The sequence below is a fragment of the Syzygium oleosum genome, unplaced genomic scaffold (assembly GCF_021117445.2).
Source record: "Syzygium oleosum isolate NSW1041296 unplaced genomic scaffold, Sole_v2.1 Sole_v2.07, whole genome shotgun sequence".
In the NCBI taxonomy this organism is placed as follows: domain Eukaryota; kingdom Viridiplantae; phylum Streptophyta; class Magnoliopsida; order Myrtales; family Myrtaceae; genus Syzygium; species Syzygium oleosum.
Genome location: NW_026607491.1, coordinates 7,895,856 through 7,916,711, shown reverse-complemented (window position 1 = coordinate 7,916,711; position 20,856 = coordinate 7,895,856). Strand labels below are relative to the sequence as shown.

The window sequence follows — 20,856 nt, the reverse complement described above, 5'->3', positions numbered from 1 at the left end:
TACGCCAAACCTTTTAACAAAAACACATTGAACGAGCACAAATTTGACAACGAAGCTGCTGTGGACACCATTGAAACTGAGGTGGAATACTTATTCATTAAAACTCCTAAATCTAGAAATAATTTGAAGAGAAAAGATCCCAAATCTATAATTGGGAGAGCAAAACTCCTAAATTTAAATCTAGATTGGGAGAGTAAGTAAAGCAACAAGCAGAACTAAAAAGGAAAAGCAACTTGGGAGGGGAGGGAGAGATTTAGGTCAAATCCCTCCCCTTCCAGAGTTGAAGAGACGAAGGCAGAAACTCAGAGAGGAAGAGAGGGGAGGGGGAGCGTTTTACTTACAAAGTCATACGATGGGTACAGAGCTGAATTAGTACTTTTCCCTATTTTTTTCACCGGACACAAACATACCCTTTAAATATACGACACGAAAGTTCAAAATACATGGCGCGCACTAAATAGACAGAATATGACGAGTCCGATAAAATACATCGTTCCGTAATTCACTTCCTCATTGTAATAAAGGCGATTTGCCCTAGACGGAAGATGTGTAAAGCCAAAAAATGCTCGTGCCTTACAAATCAAGTAAAGAATAACTTAAGGGGACAGGTCCAGGCTTGCGTGCTGCCATGTGAATATGATGGTGCATGAATGCGTTACTACTACAAAGTCGCCTCGTATCCATCGCCTAACAAGTCCAAATAAATTTCAGTTGAGTCACAATACCACTTTGCCCACCTAGGTATTCATTCTTACATGAAAACTTTAAAAGCAAGGCCCCGCCTACAAAGTTTTGCCGGTGCTTTGTCTGTTTGAATCCCGAAGTTGCAGAAGAACACGGACACGAGGGTGTTTTATAAAACGCGACCTCCGCGACGATAATGCCTTTGTCGTCTTTCGCCTTGCGACGGCGGGCCCCGAGGAAGAGCCAGTGAGCGGCCGTCACGTGGCGCTGCGGGATCGCCTCGTGAGGAAAATTCGTGGAGGTGGATGTTCGTTCGTATATTGCGCCTCGTGGGGTTGACCGCTGAAAAGCCCGACTGGTAAAAGATGAAGACAGCAGGAGACGACGGGAAATTTATGGCACATGAAACCTGTGCTGGAGCTCCCTCTTTACGTCCCTCGGTTCAAACCTTGCCCCATTAAAATTAGCCGCTATCTCTTACCACCATATAATCAACTCCATCTTCAGGAAATATTGTCCCTCCTCCCTCTCTCTCTCTCTCTCTCTCTCTCTCTCTCTCTCTCTCTCTCTCTCTCTCTCTCTCTCTCTCTCATACAGAACAGCTTCAAGTTCAAGACATTATCTGTAGTCTCTCCCTCTCTCTTCCTCACTCCTATTGTTGCTTTGGATAATTCTTCGATCCGAGAGTTGTGGCATCGATCATGGAGGGCTGCGATGTCGAGATCCCTCAGTACTTCCTCTGTCCGATATCCCTGCAGATCATGAAGGACCCCGTGACGACCGTGACCGGCATAACCTACGAGCGCGAGAGCATCGAGAAGTGGCTGTCCAAGTGCTCCGGTGGCGCAGCCACGTGCCCCGTCACCAACCAGCCGCTACCGAGGGCTTCTGGCCTCACGCCGAACCACACGCTCCTCCGGCTTATCCAGGCGTGGTGCATCAGCAATGCAAAGAACGGGGTCGACCGGATCCCAACCCCCAAGTCACCCCTCGACAAGGCTCACATCCTAAAGCTAGTGAGGGGGCTCACGGCCGAGCACTTGATCTTCAGGTCGATGAAGAAGTTGGAAGAACTCGCGAAGGAGAACGAGCGGAACAGGGCGTGCATGGTTGAGGCTGGGGTGGCTAATGCGATGGTAGGGGTCATAATAAATTGCTTCAAGCAAAGCAACACGACGTGCCTCGATGAGGCTTTGAGGATCCTCCATTCGATATGGAGCCCCACGACAGAACTCAAGAATCTCGTCAAGGAAAATTACTACTTCGTCGATTCGTTGGCATGGGTGCTACATTTCCAAACGGTCTATAACGGTGTCGAATCGAAGACTCACGCGTTGGCTATAATGAAAAAAGTGATGGAGATCGCGAACGTTAGCTTATTGGAGAGACTGAAGCTTGACCTCTTCAAGAGTTTAGTGAAGATATTGAGAGACACAAGGATGTCTCAACAAGGTATCAAATCAGCCCTACTAGTCCTCATTGATGCATGCCCTTGGGGGAGGAACCGGCTCAAGATGGTCGAGGCTGGGGTGGTCTTTGAGCTCGTGGAGCTCGAGCTTGGGAAGCCCGAGAAGCGGGTCAGTGAGCTGGCCTTCAACCTCTTGGCTCAGCTGTGCTCATGTGCCGATGGGAGAGCGCAGCTCCTGAGACACGCAGGAGGGATCGCGATGGTTGCAAAGCGAACGCTCAGGGTATCACCAGCAGTGGATGACAAGGCGGTGCAGGTCCTCGCACTCGTGTCCAAGTTCTCGGCGACGAGTGAGGTCGTGTCGGAGATGTTGAGGGTCGGCGCGGTGTCGAAGCTGTGCATGGTGTTGCAAGCGGATTGCCCGGCATACTTGAAGAGAAACGCGAGGGCGGTTCTCAGGATGCACTCCAGCGTGTGGAACAATTCTCCTTGTATTCAAGTGTATCTCCTAACAAGGTTTCCTAGGTAGGCATTAATTAGGATGCACACATGTTTTTTTCTTTTTCAGTTTATGTTTGATCTTATCATAATCTGTTTGAATTTCAATGGAAGGTCTATATACGAGACTACAAAACAAATCCCTTCTGACTTGGAACGAGTTCTATATGCAGAAATAGTCACAATTGTTGACTTGTCATCATAAACTATGTCTATCTATAGTTATGACATGTTAATATAAAGGAATCTTTGACCAAAAGAAAATAAAAAGGAATAGAATGTCCCGAATCTATTGTACTGATATCAATTCACTCATAAACCATTTCACATTGGTATCAATTCACTCCTAAACACTTTCACATTGGTACCAATTCAGTCCATCCGGCCAATTTAAGCCAAAAATCGCTAACGTAAATGACGGCCATCCTACGTGACATGGCCGGCACTGACATGGATATTTTAAATAATATTTTAAAATTTTAAAATAATGTTTTCCCTTTTTTTTTTTTCTTTTTTTCCTTTCTTTCTTTTCCTTTTCTTCCCTTTGGCCTATGGTTGGTACTCGGCCATAGCCGGCGATCGGACCGGCCATAGGTGAGGGTCTCCCTCACCAAATTCAGCGAGGGCAACCTCGCCTGTGGCCGGTCTTCGGCCATGGTTGAGTACCAACCATAGGCAAAAGGAAGAGAAGGAAAAAAAGAATTTTTTTAAAAAAATTATTAAATATTCAAATATTATTAAAAATATTCATGTCAACGCCGGCCATGTCACATAAGACGACTGGCATCCACGTTAGTGATTTTCGGTCAAAATTAGCCGGATAGATTGAATTGGTAATAACGTGAAAATGTTTAGGACTAAATTGATCCAATTGAAATGTTTAGGATAGAATTGAATCAATGCAATAGGTTTATGACTTTTCTGGTGTTTTTTCCATCATAAACTCTATCTATATAGATAGTTATGACCTGCTAATATAAAGGAACCTTAGACCATAAATATTATAAATGAATCGAATGATTAAGATAACTAGAATTCCTAGGACTAGCCTCTTTCACGTGAAATCTGGGATTTGTACTTTTCTATATTTATATAAGGAAATATAAAATCTGTGACGGTGTTTGCTTGATGGACTTAATAAGAAGCTCTGACCGGAAACCTAGTTGGTCGACCACGGCAACGAAGACTTACTCTTCAAAAGAGAGCGAGAGAGAGAGAAACAAGAAGCAAATGCAACAGATAATCGAAGATGAAAATGGCAGCAAAAATGCAAAACCGTGAACTCTCGTGCGCTTTGCTCATTTGCTTGCTAGAGATGGGAACTAATATGCGGTTGATTCACTAGGTGAGAAAGATTATTGTGCTCAAAATTGAAACTATTAATTCTAATTAAGAGATTGATTGATGAGTTTATAGTTTATGTAATTCGATTTAAGGACCCATTTTGTTTGAAAGAAAGCTATTTCCGAGAAATCATTTTTCGAATTTCCGGTGTTTAGAGAACGGAAAATCAACATATTAGGGCGTTAACATGTCCATCATTATTTGATGACATAGATTATTATATCCCGATTTGAAATGAATATGTTACTTGGATTATCCACGTAGAACTTTTCTTTGTTGTTCAGCGTTCAAAATCAATATATTGGAAGCAACATCAACAGATTTCGTTAACTTGAATTGGCAATATTGAACATCTTAATAGTCTAGGGAATAGATTAAACATATACTAATAATCTATGGATCATATTGGACAAATTAAAAGTCCAAGAATGTCATTGCACATTAGACCAAAGTTCAGGAACCATTTGTGTCATTTGTCCTAAAGCAAAAGAATGAATTGTTGATAGAAATCGTATATGGAAAATTACGAATATGTGCGCACAAATTGTGAAGGCCAAATAAGATGAACGTTTTTCTTATGGAATAATGACATATGTGTTAAATGACTACCTTAAGATTGATCATGCTTCGATTTATATCGGTTTGCAAAAAGGGTCAAATAAGACGTGATATTGCAATATCTAGCTCTAAAAAACAAGCCTATATATACGAAAAGAAATCATTTAGATTTTTTTTTGACATAGGCTGTTTGGCACACTGGAACAAAATTTGTACTCCAACATCATGTTGTTTAGTACGTTTGATTCGCTCAAGAAGTAAGCAGAACCTTTTTGGGATTGAATTTGGGTCAGAAAAGAGCACGAGCCCAACTCCTAGCCCAAAAGGCCAATGGGAACAATATTAAGACGTGAAAAGCAAGTGACGTCTCATCTAAATTCCCGACTCGTCAGTGTCTTATATCTTGTTAGAACGAAGAGCACATACACATTAAGAATGACGCGTGGAAATTGACGAACTTGGCAAAAATCGTGGAATTAACCAAGGCAGAATCTAGCTTTGATATCGTGTTCGAATTATCAACCCAAAATTTTGAGCCTATAGATAGAGGAAAACCACATGCACATAAAGAGCGAATAAACGCATAGACAAGTGAAGTGGGATACTTACAATCGATTGGGTTCACTAATATTGATTGGTGAGTGCGAGACAATACCCGTACACATCATCTTCGTATTTGACTACTCGGTAATATTATGTCATGTTCATTTTCTTCATAAACCTTTTTGGATAAATTAACGAGAATTAACTCAAAAGTTTAATAGAATTCTCGACGCATATTTATAATTTTTAGTGGGTTTTGTAGTATAATAATAAATCCCAAAGTGGCCCGTAACATTATATGTGCAAGTAAATCATATATAAAGTTAATTGTATGATTAGCTGCCTTTTCGCAATACCTTTTTTTCTTTTTGTCAGAGCCTTTCTAATACTTTAGCCCATGATATATATTAAGGGGTACTTTAGGTCAAAGCTCTCGTGCAACATGTAAAGTTTCGAGTTCCGGCAATATATCCATGCAATATCTTAGATTCCTTACCTTTTCTGAGTGGGCTTAGGTCAAACTACTAAGCATAGACAAGGCTGTTTTTGATTTTTTATGCTTTTTAAGTCACCAAGATTATATCGCCCAAAAAAATATTTCACTTATCAATTCAGGGTAGAGGGCTGTTTGAATACCCTATACATAAAATTTTATTTTATAAATTCGGGGCATGTTCAACTATCCAATTCAATTGAATCCCTAACTGAATGCACTCGATACGTCACTTGTACGTGCATTCAATAAAAATTATTCTGCGTGGAAGATGCTGCCATGTGAACATTGGATCCATCACGAATAAATCCGTCATGCATACAATAGGCTTGCACTGTGAAGAAGCGGCCAATTTGAGCCTCACGTCATCAAGAGCAAACAACCTCAAACCATGGTTTCATATTTCTCAATGCATATTTATATTTTTTAGCGGGTGTTGTAATATAATAATCAATCCCAAAGTGGCATGCAACATTATATGTGCAAGTAAATCATGGATAAAGTCAATTGTATGATGAGCTGCCCTTTTACTAACTTTATTTTTGTTAGAGCCTTTATAATGCTTTAGAACATGATATTATTAGGGGCTACTTTAATTTAAAGCTCTCGTGTAATAAATAAAGTTTCGAGTCGCGGCAATACATCTATGCAATATCCTCAACTCCTTACCTTTTTAAGTGGGCTTAGGTCAAAACTACTATGCATGGTCAAAAGGCAGCTTTTGATTTTGATGCCCTTTTTTTTCATCAAGATTATATCACCCAAAAGAAACTTTCACCTATTAATTCAGGTTAGAGCGCTGTTTGAATACCTGATGAATGCATAAAATTTTTATTTAGAGATAATGACACAAATAGTCCTTGAACTTTGGGTCAATGTGCAATGTGGTCCCTGAACTTTTAATTTGTTCAATGTGGTCCATGAACTTTAACCCAATATTTAATATGGTCTCTGAACTTTTAATTTGTTTAATGTGGTCTCTGGACTTTTGGTACATGTTTAATGTTATCCCTAAACTAAATGAAAATGTTCAATGTAGTCCTTAAATTTGAATTAATGGAAGAATTACATTGAACACTTTCTTCTAGTTCAGGGACTAAATAGAACATATACAAAAAGTTCAGGGATCACATTGAATAAATTAAAAGTTCATGGACCACTTTGCACATTAGGTTAAAGTTCAAGAACTACATTGAACAAATAAAAAGTTCAAAGACCGCATTATACGTTGGGCCAAAGTTCAGGAACTGTTTATATCATTTTCCCTTTTATTTATAATATGGAGCATATTCAATCGTTTGATTTAATTGAATCCTCGACCCAATGCACACGATATGTCACTTACATTACACGTGCATTCAATAAAATTAATCCAAGTGGTAGATGCTGCCACGTGAAGGTAGGAATTAATATGTGATTCATATGTATTATGGAGTCTTTCTGTAATTTTGTTTTTATTATGTACCTTGACTATAATTAATCACTATTATAAGTACATATCGTACAACCTACCACATTGGGCAAGCCACCATAAATGTTTTGTTGCTATTCTTTCTGCCTCTTTCGCTACTTTCTCTATGACTCTGAATTTCAACATGTTATCTTAGCATAAAAAAACACATCAAATTCTTTAACATGCCTACCTCAAATCAACACTTAATTTGCTTCCATTGCTATCTCAACAATATCCTATGCGTCTTCAATTTCTTCTTCTCTTCCATCTTTTTACCAATCATCATTAATCTCAATTTCCCATCACCTCTCAATAACATTATGCCCACTTTCACATCTTCTTCCATTTTCTCTGCTGCTCCAATTTCTATTCCCATTCAAATTACGGCTGTGCAATCAACCTCGTCGTCTTTTGTTCTTCCAAACATCACAAGTCTCGTTTCCATCAAGCATGATGCAGACAATCATCTTGTGTGGAAATCTCAATTTAAGCCTATTCTAATATGCAATGCTATGCTGAGCCATGTGGATGGATCTTTTCTGTATCCGCCGATTGTCACTGATCAAAATGGCATTGTGGTGGTCAATCCCTCCTATTCCGCCTGAGTCAAGATAGATCAATGCATTCGGATTTTGATCAATTTGACCTTCATAGTTCATATTTTCCATGAAGTCCACGCCCTTCAGACATCTCGGGGAGATTTGCTTGCTCTAGGACAACACTTTACTGATTGCTGTGCGGCCAAGGAAATTGAACTAAAACTTGATTTTCAGAACGCTATCAAGAAATCCGACCAATCCATGTTTTACTATTGTCGGCATCTAAAGCTAATAGCAGACTTTCTCAGCTAAATCAATTGCTCCGTCTCCGACAATGACTTGGTGATTCATGCCTTCAATGGGCTTTAGTCTGAGTATGATCCCTTTCTCACCATGGTCACTAACGGCTATCTGATTCTTTTTTTTTTTTGTGATCTACTGTCACGCCTCCTCTTCCAAGAAGAATGATTTCTTTGAAAATCGAATACCTCATCTTCATTCGATATCGTCATGCTTTGATCGATTGTGCCACTTCACCCACTCCACTATTCCGAGGGTCTCAAGGTGGGCCTAATTCTAGGGGCCGAAGATCTGGTAGGGGACAAGGTGGATGGTTCTCTCCTAATCAATTGGGTTTGCAATCCTCCTATGATTGGTTCAATTCGTAGTCATTATAGGCCCCTTATGCTAATCGCTCCTCCACTTCTTCTAGTTGATCCCGCGGTGGTTTTAAGCCCCATGTTCCCCCATTCACCTGGGGAGGCATTCTCGGACCTATGCCTCATATTTTTTGTTAGATATATAACAAGGCTGGGCACACCGCTCTACAATGCCGACGACGATTTAACCATGCTGTCACCACCAATGATCTCTCGGACTTCTTCTTAACTCTCTTGGTTGGTGACACTTTTGATCCAATGTGCTATCTTGACAGTGAAGTGTCAGTACACTTGACTAGTGAAATTGATAAAATACTAAATCCCTCTTTATGATTTGACAAAAGTCTCAGTCGGCGGCGATGATCATTTATTGCCTATGACGCAAGTCGGTAAAGCCTTTTTTCATACCTGTTCTCGATCTTTGTTATTATCTCGTCTATCATGTCCTTGATTTTTCTTGCAATCTCCTCTCAGTCACTTAACTTTGTTGTAAAATACAATTTAAACAAAGATCGTACAATATTATGCTCAAAAGTGAGGATATTTTGGTTGATTAAAAGACTGATTGATGTGTAGATATCACCCGCATGTAAACTAAGTTGAAATTAAAAGTGGATAAGTTCAACATTTGTAATTCATCAATTAAAACCATGGTTGGAGGAACCGAGGGAAAAGAATATAAGCCCACTGGGAATTCGGAAACTTTGGTTTCTTTCTACCTAATGATAGTTTCGGCTGTCATTTCTTTTTCACAATCTAACAAGAACTTTTGATGTAAGAGAACTTCTGTTGTTTTTTTCTAACTTCGAGAGCATAAAACTTCAATGGGGGTCATTCTCTATAAGTTAAAAGTGAAATAGTGATAGTTGTGGCTAAAGCAAAAGAATGAACTGTAGAAAGCAATCGTACATGGCAAGTTAAGAATACCTGAACGAAAATTTGTGAAGACCAAATAAGATGTATGTTTTTCTTATATTATGAGGAGATGTATGTTAAACGGCTACCTTGAGATTAGATATGCTTCGATTTATATTGGTTTGCAAAAAGGGTCAAATAAGACGGGATATTGCAATAGCTAGCTCTCAAGCACGAGCCGACATAATATGAAAAGAAATTGTGTTATTTAAATCGCTTGACGTAGGCTGTTTGGTACACTATTGAACAAAATTTGTACTCTACCATCATGTTATTTAGGTCGTTCAATCCGTGCAGATATTAATCTTTGAGTAAACGGACCCTTCTTGGGATTGAATTTGGGTTAGAAAATGCAGAGCACGAGCCCAACTCGTAGCCCAAAAAGGCCAATAGGAGCAATATTAAGACATGAAAAGCAAGTGAAGTCTCATCTAAATTCCAGACTAGTCAGTGTCCTATATCATGTTAGAATGACCAACCCAAAAATTCAAACAATAAATTGAGGAATACCACATGCATATAAAGAGCATATACATATTACAAATGGCACATGAAAATTGGTGAACGAGGGGCCACGAACGCAAAATTAACCGGGGCAAAACCTAACTCTAATATCGTGTTCGAATGATCAACCCAAAAGTTTAACCCAATCGTTTGAGGGAGACCGAGTGTGCATAAAAAGCACAAAAACCCTACGGACAAGCGATGCAAGATATTTTAACGTATCTATATTACAATCGATCGAGTTTACTAACGTTGATTGGCAGGGCAAGACAATACCCGACCACATCATCTTCGCATTTGACTACTTGATAATATTATGTCATGGGTATTTTCTTCATAAGCCTATTCTGATAAATTAACGAGAATTAACCCAAAATTTTAAGATAATTATCGATGCGTATTTATATTTCTTAGCGGGCGTTGTAATATAATAATTAATCCCAAAGTGACCTGTAATATTATATTTGCAAGTAAATCAGGGAAAAAGTTAAATGTATGATTAGCTGCCTTTTTGCAAACCCTTTTTCTTTTTGTCAGAGCCTTTCTAATGCTTTAGCCCTTGATAAATCTTAAGGGTTACTTTAGGTCAAAGCTCTCGTGCATTATGTAAAGTTTCGAGTCCCGGCAACACATCTATGCAAAATCCTCGATTCCTCACCCTTTTATGTGGGCTTAGGTCGAAACTATTAAGCATAGACAAGGCTGCTTTTGATTTTGTATGCTTTTGTTAAGTCACCAAGATTATATCACCCCAAAAAGAACTTTCACCAATCAATTCAGGGTAGAGGGCTGTTTGAATACCCTATGACTACGTGAATTTTATTTTATAAATACGGAACATGTTCAACCATTCGATTCAATTGAATCCCTGACGGAATGCATTTGATAAGTCAACTCTATGTGCATTCAACAAAAAATTACTTCACGTGGAAGATATTGCCATACAAACGTAAGATCCGTCACGAGTAAATTATTAAGAAATAAATCACGTCATCATCTAACAGTTTAAATTTTTTAGACAGTCGATAGTGATCTCGCAAAATCTTACACGATATCGAAGCCATTACTTTTCCTTTCGTGTACGTGCATCTACCCTCCGACAGTCAAATTTCACGCGTCGTGGTCAAATATCACGTGCCCGCTCCTAAAATCCGGCTTGCACATAAAATGGGGTGTTGAAATATTGCCCCACGTCGCTTGACAGTAGATCATATATGTTCTTCGTATTCATGTGGTCTTAAGCTTTTTAGTCGAACTTTCTAATATGGGAGCATTAAAATATCAAGTAATAAATCACATATTCATCTAACGGCTTATACTTTCGTGACGGTGAAACGGTCGAGCCGATTCTCATGCCATCAAGATCAAATGCACAGATAAATAAATTTCCTTTTTTCTGTGGTGGAGAAATAGAGATGCGCACGACTTTAGATGGAAGGATGCTAGGCTGGCCAGCAATAGCGGAAGGGATGGCTGAGCGCTGAGCAGGGGGGGGGCAGCAGCCGCAGGATTGGAAGCGCGAGAGCCACAGCAACGGCTGAGCCTCCCTGAATCATCTGAGAAAATTTTTCCAATTGCTAACGGGTCAATTCCTCCGGACCACGACAGGCGAAGCCCCTACCTCCGGCAAACCCTAACCTTCCCTCTTCCCTCCCCCTCTCGTTTATTCCTCCTCGTGGCCCACTTGCCATTCCCCAGCATGGCTCTCCACCGTCACTCGACGACACCCAAAAAAAGGCTGAGGAATTCGAAAGAGTTCCCAGCATATTCTCACCAAACATTTCGCCCCCCATTATTTCATATGTAGGGAAAAAACCAACCTTAGATAGGGAAATCCCAATCCGTGAATGAAATATCCCGATGCTCACGCGGAACGGATATGATGTGAGCCGATATACAGATGAGTGGCCTAATCGGGGAACTGTTTCGGAGTCTACACTTGTAATCTTTTGTGGCTGCATTCAATCTGTTGGATCTGAACATGGCGAGTCTAGAAATGGCGATTTTAAAGTCGTGGAAATTGAATTATAAATGGCGTAAGAGCTTTTGTGTTATTCAAGTGGGTTTCGTCCAACAATCATGTCCATTTAGTTTGTTGTTTGTGAAGGGGAAAAAAAGCATGTGTTTACGGCTTGCGCTGGCTTTTCCTTCCCGTGATGTGCCCATATGAATGGAAGTGAGGCAACCGAGATACCCTCGACAGCAGGAATTACAGGTCGATATTGATTGTGACGTTTGTGTGACTTACGGCTCTCGTTCTAGATTCGGAAGATACTTTCGTAACTCAGCGTGAAAAATAACCGTCGGATCTAATAATCACATGCGTTCCGAATGGATTCCGCCAACAATCACGTGTATTCAATTATTCGCCATTATCTTCGGACAATGGAAAAAACCCAATAAAAGAGTAATTATGGACACCTTCGATCTCACATTAATGAAGGTAATTTTCTTTAAAAGATTAGGTTTCTGAAAGTAATATCCTCTAATGTGCGAAACTATTACTCTTCGTTCATTTAGTGGAGTTAATTCCAAAAAAAAGCACTAACTTTAGGTCGAGGGACAATTCTGGTCCGAACTTTTTGTTTGTTCCATAAAAAGCATCAACTTTAGGTCGAGGGACAATTATGGCTCGAACTTTTTTTTGTCCCGTAAAAAAGCACCAACTTTAGGTCGAGGGACAATTCTAGTCCGAACTTTTTTTTGTCTGGTAAAAAAGCATCAACTTTCACTTAAATCTCAAATCTGGCCAGAATTGTCCCTCGATCTAAAGTTGATGTTTTTTTATGGAATTAACCATCGTTCCGTGGGGGTCGTAAAACTCCATTAATTTCCCATCAAGAGCGCCCACATAAGCACATCGTTCATCTTCCTGTGCGCCTTTGTTTTCGTGCCACGAGATCGGCCAATCACCCCCTCCCTCGTAATGGAAACAGATTGCGAGAGATCTCTTTGCTGGGATGGATGGGGGAATATGAAAGGTGGTGGTGTCGTTGGGGACGAATCTCTCTCCCTCTTTTCCCCCTCTGCTTTTCCTCGGATTTTCTTCGGATTTCCCCCTTTTCCCACCCCCCTCCAAAAGAGAAAACCGATTTTCCTTCCCACCCAAGAAAGAAAATTTTATCGAATTTTCTTGAGAAAGTTCTGCTGACGCCCGTCTGATATGATGGTGATCCAGTAGAGAGAGAGAAAGAGAGAGATAAGGTGGAGCTTTTAAGACAAGTAGTGTCCTTAAAGTACGTACGTGAGCAGCAGACATGCGTACATGGTAGGTCATGTGTGGTGTGCTAGAGGACGAATTTCCCTCTTTCTTTTTAATTACAGTATAATTACATACGGACAAGAATATGGCGATGTGTCTTTTTCCCTCGCTTTCTGGCAAAAGAAAATTATTGTGTGTGTCGTATCATTTTCCGTATACTCCAATTTTGAGGTATTTTTTTCTTTTGGAAAATGCTTGCTTCTTTATACAATTAGAGGGATAAATCATCAGTGCCCCCCGCTATATTAAATCTTGAGAGGCCTTCTAATGCCCCCCTAACGAATTTCCGTGTCCCTTTTGTACGTGCATATCGTGCGATTTGAACCGGATCTTCTACTCTGAAGTGCGGTTTTCACTTGCGTGACATATACAAAAACCTCGAAAAGTTTGATTGAGTGTGTGAAACGGTTGAAAACTTTGTACGATATGAGGAAGTCATTCATCATGAATCACATGGCTTTCGAGAGCGAATAATTTGCTTTCGAGCAAGCAGGCTGTACATATGGATGAAAATTCCGAGTTCGACAATCGACCCCTGGACATTGCACGGACCATAAAAAAATAAAAAATAAAAAATAACTGATGAAAGGGAATCATATGCTGTCATTTTGCACACAATGCTTGGTCTCCCTTTTAAGAGCAATTTATTTATTGGGGAAAATTCAAGAAATATCCCTCGCCTCGGAAATTCCTTGCCTCCCCGACTACGTGGCAAGTTCTCATTGCGCGTCCTTCGCTGCCGGTCGTCCAATGACGACGTGCCACCTGTGCGATTCAATCTAAAACCGGTCTAATCGTGGCAAATTCCCTCTCTTTTTCTTTATTATTATTTGTGTGGACGTTGATGCCAATTTCCGTTTCCGCTTTTGTCGCAGCTTTTTCCCCGTCCGTACATGCGGCCTTTGGCACAAAACGATTCCCCTGCTTTGGTTATAATTCGAATATGTCCATTTTTATGCGATACGTATGGTCCTCAGGCTTTCGAGTGCATAGAGGCATTGATGCATGAAAATATAAGTTTTTGTCTTATGAGGATCTACCTCATATTTTAATTCACGATTTTATATAGGAAAAATATCACTAAAAATCCAAAACTATGCCGCTTGTGACAAATTTATCTTGAACTTTTTTTTGCGACACGAAAAACCCCAAACTATGTCGCTTGTGACACATTTACCACACAATACTTTTCCCAAGGGCATTTTCGTCTTTTTCCTTTTTATATTTCTTTTTTTTTTCCTTTCTTCTCTCTTCCCTCTGCCGGCCATGGCGGAGGGAAGCCTGCGGGCGGAGGGAAGCCGGCGAGGGCGGCCCTCGCCGGCGTTGGGTTTGGGTGAGGGTGGCCCTCGCCAGATCCGGCAAGGGTTGCCCTTGCCAGATCCGGCGAGGGCCGCCCTCGCCGGCTTCCCTCCGCCATAGCCGGCGGAAGGAAAAGTGAAGAAAAAAAAAAGGAAAAAAAACAGAAAAAGAAAAAAGACGAAAATGTCCTTGGGCAAAAGTATCGTGGAGTAAATGTGTCATAAGTGGCATAGTTTGGGATTTTTCGTGTCATAAAAAAAAGTTCAGGGTAAATTTGTCATAAGTGACACAGTTTGGAATTTTTTGTGGTGTTTTCCCATAAGGTTCATCGCTGGTGTAAAGCATTTTTTACACAAGCAGACATGAAATGGAAACTCGCATCTGCTAATGGAATGAATACCGTTGTCAGAAAACTAGAAACTATGTACGTGTCGGCACCTAATTAAACCCACTTGTGTAATGATTTTTTTATATACGGTCGGTGCACCATATAAAAGTCCATATAATTTTTTCATGAAACAACGTAGAAGTTAGGAAGATCTTGCGAGTTCAAGCTTGAGAAAAATCGAATTCACGTCTAACATCGAGCATTGAATCGCGGGAGCTTGATTTGAACAGTAAGCAACGTTAACGTAACTCAATAATTTTGAATGCACATGACTATTCTCTAACTAACATAGTCGCTCATTAATATCCTAAATACATCCTTATTACGGTGGTTATGTCCACAAACCTTTAAATCTCGAGTCTCAGGAACTGCACACTCTGGCATCTGGAAAATTATCAAAAAAGGTCAAAAGTAATTTTATGTATGCTAATTCAGTTTTACACCTCTTAATTTGGCCAATGCAGTCCTAAAATTTTTGACAATTTGCCAATTTAGTCATTCCGTCCAATTTTGGCCGAAAATCTCTGACGTGGACGTGGATAGTTTTAAAATTTTTATTTCTCTTTTCTTTTCTCCTTCTTCCTTCGCCTATCGCTGAGTCTTGGTGATGACCGGCAAGTGACCTTGCTAGGCTTGCCCTCATCAAATTTGGTGAGGGTGACCCTCACCCGGCGATCGCCGGGCCATCGCCGAGGCCCGGCGATCGGCAGAGGATGAATGAAAAAAAAAAAACAAAGGAAAAAGAACTAGAAAAATAAAAAAAAATTGCAAAAATTGTCTACGTCAATGCTGGCTTTGCCACGTAAGACGGCCGACGTCCACGTTAGCGATTTCTAGCTAAATTTGGCCGGAAAAACTAAATTGGCAAATTATCAAAATGTTTAGAACTAAATTGGCCAAATTAAAATATTTAAGACAGAATTGGCATTCGTACAGTATGTTTATGATGTTTTTGGTAATATTTTCCCTCATGCATCATACACCTTCGCCTACACGCACTAGTTATTTATTTATGGATTTTGTTAAAGGGTGTCTCTTGATACCTATTAAACAATTAACAAAAATGATATTTTGGCAAATGTGTTGTTTTCTTATGTTATGTATTATCGATGTTTCGGAAAATCAAAATATTTCTCCTTAACAAATGGCCCGGAGACACTCATTAATGAGACCGTTTGAATAGGTACCTAAACTCGGGATGAAGTTTGGTGACAAATATTTTTTGGACAATTGCAACATGAGTCGCGAAACTTGTTAGGGTAATGCACTCGAGTCCCAAAACTTTCGCATTGCGTAATTAAGTCTTAAAACTTGTAACTCCAACGCATTTGAGTCCTTCCCTAAACTCCATCGTTTTGCAAGTCAAGTAGAGAACGACTCATGCTCAGTTGATGCGCGAGGCAATTAACAACTCAAATTACGCATATTAGTGGACAATTAATGAGTCTGTAGAATTAATAATACAGCACTGACCTGGTGATGATGAAAAAAATACAAATGGACTTTTCAAAGCACTTCAGATTCTATGAATATCAAAATCCAAATTTCAGTACAAGTCAACTCCGTATCAATTCATCCGGCGTTAATTATACCTATAAACCTTTATTATCGATTATAATTATCTACTTAAGATTTGGTGCTGCATTAAGGGGAAGGGGTTGACTATTATTATGCAATCGTTTATTAATTAATTATTTTCCTTTTTATTTTTATAAGAGACAAGCAGAATGTGGGCAAGATAAATTAAGTCAAAGCGTAGGGGAAAAGTGATAATGGGAAGGAGAGGCCACCATAGCGCCTATAAGTATCTATTGTTTGTGTCATTTTATTAAATTTTCGAAATTCTTCAAAATGAAAAAAAAAATAGAGGAAAAAAGAAAAGGACTTTGTGCTATGGAAAGTAGCAAAATGAAAGCAAAAGTTCTCTGAGTGGTCGTCATGGATTGTAGGCGATGTTTGTGGGGGCGTGGCGTGAATTCATTGACTTCGCTTTTTGATGACCCCCATCTTATTAGTTGATAAAAAGATAGAAAGAAAAAAGAAAATTATCCAAAAAATCTTAAATCAATTATACCACAGTCAATTTTATCCTAAATTTTTTAATTTGATCAATTTAATCCTAAATCTTTTGATGATTGCGAATTTAGTCATTCCGGCCAATTATGAGAGAAAATGGCTTACGTAACAGTCCAATCAGCGCCGGTCGTTCTACATGACAAAGCAGGCGTTAACGTGGACAATTTTTTGAACTTTTTGATTTTTCTTTTCTTTCCTTTTCTTCCAGTTTCCTACGCTGGTTGCGGATCACAGGCTAGGTGAAGCGACATGAGGAGACATGATGCGAGGTAAACTTCGCCGGTCTCAGTGATGGCCGATGGAGGCAAATAGGAAAAAATAAAAAAAGGAAAGGAAAGAAAAAAAAGGAAAAGAATTGTAGAAATTTTTTAAAAATTGAAAAAATTGTCCACGTTAGCATTGGCTGCGTCACGTAGGACGACCGGCATTCACGTCAGCAATTTCCGGCCAAAATTAGCTGGAATAAGCAAGTTTTCAAAAAGTTTAGAATTAAATTAGCCAAATTGAAAAGTTTCACCACCAACTGCTGCAGCATGGCTATTGGATTGACTGGGCTGAGCCAACTGTTTATACATTTTAAAATAACCGTTACTCATTAGCAGCCGTACAATAGGAAATATAAATTATTCATATATATAGTCGAGATTAATATAGTGGAATTTGAGTGAACAAAAGTCATGTCGACTGAATCATATAATTTTTTTTAATATTGCTTTTAATTAAATTCCTGACACGTGGCATTCTACAACTCTATGAGGATCAAGACCAGAACTAAGAAAGGAGGAGACAAGGAGCATTAGCACAATAAAATAAAGTACAGATTAATTAGCCCATCAACTTAAGGGTCAAAGCCTACAAATACCTAGAAAACCATGGTGGTACCTAGGTCCAAATTAAATATTTGAATTTCGCCTTAGGAACTTCCTTTCCGACATTCCGCGATCGAGCAGAAATTCTCTCACCAACTGTCACTTTAGATAAATTATTTTTTTTCTCGGGATGAATAATTTTTATAGTTTAATTAATGCCGTCGGTCCATTTTATCTCAACATTGAAATTCCATCGGAAGTGGAACCTTTGTCATATTGTCACCCTCCAAGCCACTCATTTGTTTTGGTCCTCCGTCCCACCCACCTATCATTATCAAATTGATTAATTCTCATTTTTCTTTTTTTCTTTATCATATTCCTTCCCGGGCAAACACACAGAATACAAATGGATAATGGATATTCTTGTTTTCATTATTATAAATAACTTTAATTGCTGGATGCCCAATATATCCTGATCAAGTAGTATGCTCTTTAATTTGACTATTAATGGTAAATTAAAAGCGTATGTATATGCAGTTCTTTTCTTTTCTTTTTCAACGTAGAAAGCCGATGCTACAATACTTCTCTAAGCTTAATATTTCCTAACACGTGTAACCTAGGAAAAAGATGCTTCTGTACAATTGAAAAGATATTGTGTAGACTTTTTTATTGATCAAATACTCATTAATTTTGGAATATTTCAAATTCACAGCATATGATGAATAATTATTCTTCAAAATAATAGCATTACCGGTAACATAATCACCTCCGATTTCATCTGTAGATATTCTGTTAAAATATTATGAATATCAAATGATCTGAAAGGAACTGGGAGAAAATGGATCCAACATCAATGATTACATAGAAAAAATATTTTCAAAATTGAATGCCGAAAAAGGTGGATCTAACATCAATGATTTCATAGAAAGTTCACGTTTTTGCCGCTGTACAAAATTAAAGAGCAACTTTGACATTTTGAAATGATAATTTACCATTTTGGGACACTCGAATTTCGAAGAAGCAGAGAAGAAACCATAGAATGGAATGGAAGTGATTTGTTTTCATAGATGAAAAGAGAGGGGAGGGGCAACTTGTAGAAACCCACGTCGGGATTTTACAAAGAAAGCCTTAAAACATGTCGTAAAACTTCCGATTTGATTTGAGTCGTAGTTATTGCTCATAGCGTTTCAACCCAAAAGGGATCTCTTGAATCCAGATCTCGGGAATGGCAAGTCATCATTGCATACTTATAGGTTCGAAGCCTGAGAAATTACCCCTATCTATACTTTATGAGGATTTTTAACCTAACAAATTTCTGTCCAAAGTCTTCATGGAATACCCACATCTTCTTTTTTGAGATGTATGATGGTGAAGAATTGACAAAAAATTCTCAACCAATCCCATAAATACTCTTTTCTGTTTACTATGCAATTTTTCTTCTTCTTCATTTTTTTCTTGGGGTGTTTCGTCCCTTATAGTGTGGTTGGCTTATATACGTAGGCCATCATACAAACTACGAAAAAACCAGAGTAGATAAGATCGCGGGGGAAGTGGAGTGGTATTGCTTTATAGGCAGAGACAAGACCCATCGCACAAAGTTTTTTTGGTATAGTCTCGGACACACTTTCCTCAGTTCGAGGCGAAACCATGGAAGAAACCACATCTTTTTAGTTTCTTCTTTCCCTCTCTCTTTTGGCTCTCTCTCTCCAAGTGTCGTTCCACATCACCACGTTTTTTTTAGGGTATTATTACAATAATTTGAGTGAGTGGTGGGTTTATTTTGGCACTTTATACGTATAAACCACACGAGTACTTTTCACTCAGCTTAGAACATGCTCTCTCTCTCTCTCTCTCTCTCTCTCTCTCTCTCTCTCTCTCGTACACACGAAAAAAGGTTTGGATAGAGAGAAGCGACAGGCCCATACAAAGGCAAAAAAGAGAGCTCGGTCCCATTTTTAGTGAGACCTGACGCCTGCAATTCGTTTTCACATACATTATTCCTTTTGGTTATTATTGAATTGCCCTTCTAATTTTTTTGAAAAATTTTATCCACGGGTATTCTTCAAGAGAAAGCCTTATCTAGATCCGCACTTATAGCCGGGGTGGAATTATAGCCATTGGACCATGTTGGATTCATGCAGAACTCTCGAGAGCAACTATTAATATTGATCCGGTCCATATAAATATGCATCTTCAAGGCAAGATTTTCCCGTCCTTTAAATGCTATTTAGGCAGTTAATTAACAATCTGTTGTTTTTTTGTTATAATTGTTCCTTGTTAAGCATGCTTTATTAATGTGTTGAATGCACAAAATATGTTATATATATTTATTTATCTATTTTGATACTTTTATAGCAATGACTCTAGTGATGATGGTGTCTAGCTAGCCGCCCAATCATGCTGGGGCCTCATAAAGTGTTTCATTTTGCTTCCTCCTTAAGCCATTTTCCAACCAATCACCATCATCTCTCTCTCCCTCCTTCAACTTTTCCAAATTGGTAAATGTTTATCGTTGTCTAGCAGCTCTCGCTTTTCCTTTCGTGGTAATGGACTATATGGTATGAGGAGGCACTGGTCATAGGTGTTAAAAAAAATTAAATCATAAAAAAAAACCTTGTCTCCTTGACGAAGAAATCAATCAATCATTTAACTCATGCTTTTAGTATATGGTTTGCTTTTTTGGGCAGGTGATTTAAAAAATCAATTATATCATGCAACGTATTATTCATAATGGTTCCCTGAGGGGCACATGTTACACACGTTGTAATATACCGGCAAATCAACATATCGTGATTTCATGATGTTTTATGCCAATCTGAAATATTCATTACACTCGGTGCATCATGGATCATACATAGAGAAGTTACTACTTAATGTTTGTTTATTGGACCTCTTATAGAGTTCGGTGCATCATGGATCATACATAGAGAAGTTACTACTTAATGTTTGTTTATTGGACCTCTTATAGAGTTTGCTAATCTAGGGCTTACTTCCCTAATGAAAATGCCTATGTTCTGTGCTAAGGTAATTTCAAATGAATGGGGCATTGCGTTCATTCTGTGTTATGCACAGTGAGGGCATGTGAGCTCCCTTTTAGGAATGGGCATTTGGTTTGATGCAGCCGTTTAATTGGTTTAGTGGTCGGTCCAATTCTAAGTCGGTTCTACGACGAATCGGTTCATTCCTCGACTCTTGAATACTCATTTTAGCCTAGTAGGACTGGTGGGATTCTCAAGCCCGACCTTAGAACCACCCCTTCCTCCTAAAATTGGCCTAATCAGTCCATTTCTACAGTCGAAAAAAATGAATTCCAAGAAAATTTTCACATTTATTACTCGTTTACGATACCATATAATTGATAATTTTAATTTTGCTATTGTTTTCGGAAGATTTTAGATTGCTAGAATTATACAATTAATAATTT

The 20,856-nt window shown here is 39.0% G+C and overlaps 1 protein-coding gene across 1 annotated transcript; it reads left to right on the top strand.

Annotated features, from left to right (window-relative positions):
• Nucleotides 1-1,385: 1,385 nt before the first annotated feature.
• Nucleotides 1,386-2,621, top strand: LOC115678544 (E3 ubiquitin-protein ligase PUB24-like). Its single transcript, XM_030601941.1, has one exon. The coding sequence runs from the start codon at nucleotides 1,386-1,388 to the stop codon at nucleotides 2,619-2,621; it is 1,236 nt and encodes a 411-aa protein (XP_030457801.1).
• The last annotated feature ends 18,235 nt before the right edge of the window (nucleotides 2,622-20,856 follow it).

Bases quoted from the DNA above. Each gene is read 5' to 3' on its own strand.
- LOC115678544 (XM_030601941.1), top strand. From the start codon at position 1,386: ATGGAGGGCTGCGATGTCGAGATCCCTCAGTACTTCCTCTGTCCGATA.